The 5770-nt window shown below is 46.5% G+C and overlaps 1 protein-coding gene across 1 annotated transcript; it reads left to right on the top strand.

Moving 5' to 3' along the window:
- Nucleotides 1-2482: 2482 nt before the first annotated feature.
- On the top strand, nt 2483-3451 carry OR5C1 (olfactory receptor family 5 subfamily C member 1). Its single transcript, XM_031034720.2, has one exon. The coding sequence runs from the start codon at nt 2483-2485 to the stop codon at nt 3449-3451; it is 969 nt and encodes a 322-aa protein (XP_030890580.2).
- Nucleotides 3452-5770: the final 2319 nt, after the last annotated feature.

Genomic DNA, 5770 nt, shown 5'->3' with positions numbered 1-5770 from the left:
GGAAGATCCCTAAAATTCTGTATCCCTAAGGCTAGAGGGAAGAATTAGGCATAGTCCCAAATGCTTGATTAGGTGAGAGAGACAAATATTTAGGTAATTGGGTTATAAGACAGAGTCCAGTGACCGGGGTTCCAGCATGAGAGGTTGGGCAGTTGGGTGTTGAGATAAAGCTTCCTGGCAAAAAGTGACCCTGAATCATAAAAGATAAGAAGTATTAGTTTTAGTTCTGGATGAGGGGATGGGGCAAAAGGGATGCAACTTTCTGAAATTCCCTGCAGTTCTTTAACTGGGATCCCATCTTTGGTTGGAGCCCAGCAGTATGGTTCATATACATATACATAAAAATGTACATACATACCCATAAAATCATTTTGTGCCTTTTCATCAGTTTGTATTTTTTTCTGAAAATCATGTTTTCATGTCAGTGTGTTTTTGAGATTTCTCCACATTGATACATAGAAGTTGAATCCATTCCTGTTTAACTGCCATGAGCCTACTGATAAACATTTAGTCTTGGCTATTGTTTGGCCATAACCAACAGTCCAGGAGTGCATGCTCCCTTGTGCATATCTCCTTGTATACATGTGTGAGAGATTTCAAAAGTAAACACCAAGAAGCAGAATTACTAAGCGTTATGGACTGATCGTGTCCTCCCCAGTTCATATGTTAAGGTCAATGTGATAGTAATTGGAAGTGGAGCCTTTTGGATGGTAATCAGGTTTAGACCTGCAAGGAAGCAACCTTCAAGTCAAAAAGAGGACCCTCACCAGAAGCCAACCATGCTGACACCCTCATCCCAGACCTCCCAGCCTCCAGAACCATGAGAAATAAATGGCTGTTGTTTGAGCCACCCAGTCTACAGTGCTTTGATAGGCAGCCCCAGCAGACTAAAACACTAGGGTAGGCACACTTGTAGGTCTTTAACTGCCAGATTCTCTTTCAGATGTCCCAATTTACATTTCCACCAACACAACCTCACCAACATGTGACATCATGAAATTTTTTCATCCAAGCTGTGCCTTGTAGGAAGACCATCATCCTTACCAGGCACAAGTAGGTGCCAAACACCTAAACTTCTCTCTAAAGAAGGGGAAAGAGCATTTACTCAGCTCCAAGCCCTATGCTGCACACCTAAAGCCTCTTAGAAACCCCCAACCGAAATAGTCTGATTCTTAATATACAAGGAGAAAACAGGCTGAGAGAAGTGAAGTAACTTGCCCAAATTTACACACCAGAAAGTGGTGGAACCTGGACTCAAAACCAAGTCTGCATGCTGCTTATGTTCATACTCTTCATTTTTCTACATGCAACTAATACTTATTGAGCGCTGATTATACACCAGATGATTATACACCAGATGAATTGCAGGGCCATTCTTAGTGTGAAGTAGTATTCAATAAGTGTTGGTTGAATGAATATTGGATCAAGGAGCTTCAAGCCCACAGGAGAGACAGACAAAAAATACATGAATAGAAGGCTGATGTGCCACGACAGACGTAAGCTGCAGTGCAACAGGGCACAAACAAGGGAGTGGTTTCATTTCCTTTTGAGTGCATTAGGTAAGCCTTTGCATCAGAGATCAGTTCTGCCAAACATAAAGAGGAAATGGATTCTAGGAAGAAGGAGCAAGTGCAAAGGCACAGGAATGTGAAGCGATGTTAGACTTTCTGGAAATTACATACTTTTGATTGCCTGAAAGTTGCTTCCTTCCAGTAGTGAGGCAAGGCATTAGCTCAGTTCAGTTCACTGATCCTTCAGGAAAATGCCTGCTGTGCACCAGGCCCTGTGTGAGAGGGATCCTTTACATGCATGATCTCATTTTGTCCTTGCACCCTTGTTTCCCATTACACAGATGGGAAAGTTGAGGCTTGAAGAGGTGGAGAGTCTGGCCCTGGAATACATTCAAACCTTCTGTTCTGTCCACTCCTTGTTGTCTCCCCAAGATACTAGACCACTCCTGCACTCTCTTCACCCAGGTCCTATTCCAATGGAAAGATGTCCTCCTAGAACCTCAAGACCCATCACTAGTTACCCTTTGGGTCAGGAGACTCTTTCTGTCCATTTCATTGTCTCTTTTCCTCCTTGGGAAACTGGAGAGCAGAATCCATCTGGAGTCATGGAGTGTTCCATCCTTGGCCAGATGCTAACTGTCCCCCCACCGATCATCCATTCATTTAACAAACATTTCTTGAGCACCTACTATGTGCCAAACAATGTTCTCAGTACTGTGGATACAAAACTGAGTAAGACAGACGAGATTTCTGCCCTCAGGAAGGTTAAATTGCAGTGACTCCTTAGAGTTAGGAAGGTTTGGAGAGGTTATGTGGTTTGTCCGAGGACACATAGCAATCTTATTACATGGGTAGAATGGAAGCCTGAGTCTGCCTGCCTCCCAGTGCTTTCTCCTCCCTCCTCCATGATGGACATAACCTATCTCTTATATCCCTCTTGCTTTGCCTCCCCTTAGTCTCTGTCCAGCAGGATGACTACAGAGAACTTCACCTGGACCAGAGTTACCCCTGCTGAATTCATCCTCCTGGGCATCACGGATCGCTGGGACCTACGCGTGACCCTCTTCCTGATTTTCCTGCCAGTCTACCTGGTGAGCCTGCCGGGAAATGTGGGCATGGTGCTGCTGATCCGTGTGGATGCCCGGCTTCTAACGCCTATGTACTTCTTCCTGGCCAACCTCTCCCTGCTGGATGCCTGCTATTCCTCAGCCATCGGCCCCAAGATGCTAGTGGACTTGCTGCTGCCCCGCGCCACCATCCCTTACCCAGCCTGTGCCCTCCAGATGTTTGTGTTTGCAGGGCTGGCTGATGCTGAGTGTTGCCTGTTGACAGCCATGGCCTATGACCACTACGTGGCCATCAGAAACCCTCTTCTCTACACAATAGCCATGTCGCAGCGCGTGTGCCTGGCCTTGCTGGGAGCATCAGGCCTGGGCGGGGCCGTGAATGCCTTTGTCCACGCAACCTTCACCTTCCGCCTGAACTTCTGCCTCTCCCGGGAGGTCAACAGCTTCTTCTGTGACATCCCCCCCCCCCCCCCGCTGGCCATCTCCTGCAATGACACCAGTCTCAATGAGCTCCTCCTCTTCGCTGTCTGTGGCTTCATCCAGACAGCAACTGTGTTGGTCATTACCGTGTCATATGGTTTCATTGCTGGGGCTGTGATTCGCATGCGCTCGGCGGAGGGCCACCGGCGAGCAGCCTCTACCTGTGGCTCTCACCTCACGGCTGTAGCCATGCTGTATGGGACACTCATTTTCATGTACCTGCGTCCCAGCTCCAGCTATGCCCTGGACACTGACAGGATGGCATCTGTGTTCTATACTCTTGTCATCCCAGCTCTCAACCCACTCATCTACAGCCTCCGCAACAAGGAGGTCAAGGAGGCAGTCAGAAGGACTTGGAGCCGATTCTGCTGCCCTGGTGCAGGGCACCAATAAGAGGTCCAAGGAGCTTGGTTAGAACTATGACAAGATAAGAGGTCGCTTTCTGGCCCCTGTCACTGTGGGTAAAGATAGATGAACCTCTGGCTTGGGTGTCTCTTGCAACTGGAAAGGGGGAGAAGCTTACAGAAGGGAGACAAGAATCTCCCAAGGGGGTTAATCTAGGGCTAGACCTAGAGCCAGAACCAAGATCAGGTTAATGTGGCGGTTGAGCTGCCTCAGGTTCCTCAGTGTTCAAAACTGAGTCCCTAGATGTTACCAGGTGAACTTACTGGATGTATTTGCCACTTGTACCTCTAGAAGGCTGATTCCCAGAAACACCAGGTAAAAATTGGGTTGGCTCCAAGTGTTCCTAGATTCTTGCCCTTTTAAGGTTCTCCATGACCAATGAGGCTGCTCCTATTCTCTTTGACCCCAAGAGAGCATCTTCAGAACCCACTCATGCCAAAGAATGGGACTGAATCTGATAAAGCAAATACCCCTCCCTATGAGCCTATATATTCCATCTCTTGGGAAAATGGCTGAACAGCATGGGAACATAGGCTCATTCCTAAAATGCCAATTGTTAGGTTAGAATCTGGCCCCTGCTCCATTAGGTCAGGCATATGATGAGGTTAGGAAAGCGTCAGAATTATGGATGTGGTCAGAATAGGGTTAGGATTAGGGTTCTGGTTATGCCTAAGACTACAGTTAGAGTAAGGATAGAGCCAGGGCTGGGTTTGGAATTTAAAAGCAATCAGATAAATTTAGGATTGAATTGAAATTATATGCATTATAGGATTTGGGTTGATTTTAATTAGTAGTAGGTTTGGGACAAATTTAGGAGTCAGAGTTTGGATAAACTTGAACTCTTATTAGAAATAATTGAGGGTTGGGCGCCTGGGTGGCTCAGTCGTTAAGCGTCTGCCTTCGGCTCAGGTCATGATCCCAGGGTCCTGGGATCGAGTCCCGCATCGGGCTCCCTGCTCTGCGGGAAGCCTGCTTCTTCCTCTCCCAGTCCCCCTGCTTGTGTTCCTGCTCTCGCTATCTCTCTCTCTCTGTCAAATAAATAAATAAAATTAAAAAAAAAAAAAAGAAATAATTGAGGGTTAGTTTTAGAGTACAGGACAAATTAAGGCTAGAGTTCAGGTTTCACTTTTATTGCTAGAGTACATTCGGGTTAGAGTGTAGTCCATATCAGAGATCCGTTAGATAAGTTAAATTGATGTGTGGATAAGGTTTGTGATAAGTTTAGGTCACAGTCTAAAGTTATTATTGCAGTTAATCTAGGCTCAGAACTAGATTAGAGACATAAGAAGAGTATTTTAAGTATCAAATTGACATGTCTTGGGTCTTAATTTAAGATTTATTTGGGGTTATAATGATTCATGTGTCCTAAAGCTTAGGGGTACAAGATGGTTATTGGTACATTTGCATTTCATTCGCAGTTATGAACATACTCAGATTAGCACTTGGTCCAGTACAATAGACTGCTTTGTGTTTAGATTACAACATCCAGAGGCAGAATCAGGGTTAGGAGAGGGAATGCCATAGCCCTGACCTCTTGGGTAACCACAGTGCTCTCAGCCTGGCGTCGCTCTGGACCCTTCTGACCCAATGCTCTTGGGATTTTCATCTACCCAGAGTTCATAATTTTGACATATTTTTCTTTGTCTCCCTGACTCAGTTACACATGGGCAAGGCCAAGTCCCTGAATTCTGCCTGGAAAGCCCCTCCATGCAGAGGAGCAGGACAAGAATGGGCCCCAGGAGTTAAAGCAGGAACTAAGGAGAGATGGAGCATGGCCAGAGCCAATGTCAGCTCCCACCTGATCCCCTCTCCAGTTCCCCTGATTTGGCTGTGATGAGGCCAGGGGTGGAGAGGAATGGGGTTCAAACTCCGATAGGTTCCCCACAGAGTCTCTTCCTTTCTCTCCACCCCACCCATGTGGAGACCATGTCCCAAGGTGGCACATGATTGGGACTTCGAGAAAATGCTCTACAGGGAGCCAAAGCTAGAACATTCTTCTTACCCAATGGAGGAAAAAAAAGGAAGACACTAGGGTAGGGAGGGCCTTTATTTATTTTTTATTTATTTTTAATAGAGAAGGACACAGGAAGAAATTAGGAGATCATTCCCCTGCACGGATGGTCTCAGCAAAGCCTCCAGTAAACCTGTGTCCTAAAACCCCTCTCCTGTTAAGACTCTCCCTTAGGGGCGGAGCAAGATGGCGGAGGAGTAGGAGACCTGGATTTCGTCTCCTCTCAGGAATTCAGCTGGATAGGGATCAAACCATTCTGAACACCTACAAACCCAACAGGAGATCGAAGAAAGGAA

Source organism: Leptonychotes weddellii, unplaced genomic scaffold (genome assembly GCF_054177405.1).
Source record: "Leptonychotes weddellii isolate Sample4059 unplaced genomic scaffold, ASM5417740v2 HiC_scaffold_3099, whole genome shotgun sequence".
NCBI lineage: Eukaryota > Metazoa > Chordata > Mammalia > Carnivora > Phocidae > Leptonychotes > Leptonychotes weddellii.
This window is presented reverse-complemented; position numbering and strand designations above follow the sequence as displayed.

Coding starts and splice junctions, on each gene's coding strand:
- OR5C1 (XM_031034720.2), top strand. CDS start 2,483: ATGACTACAGAGAACTTCACCTGGACCAGAGTTACCCCTGCTGAATTC.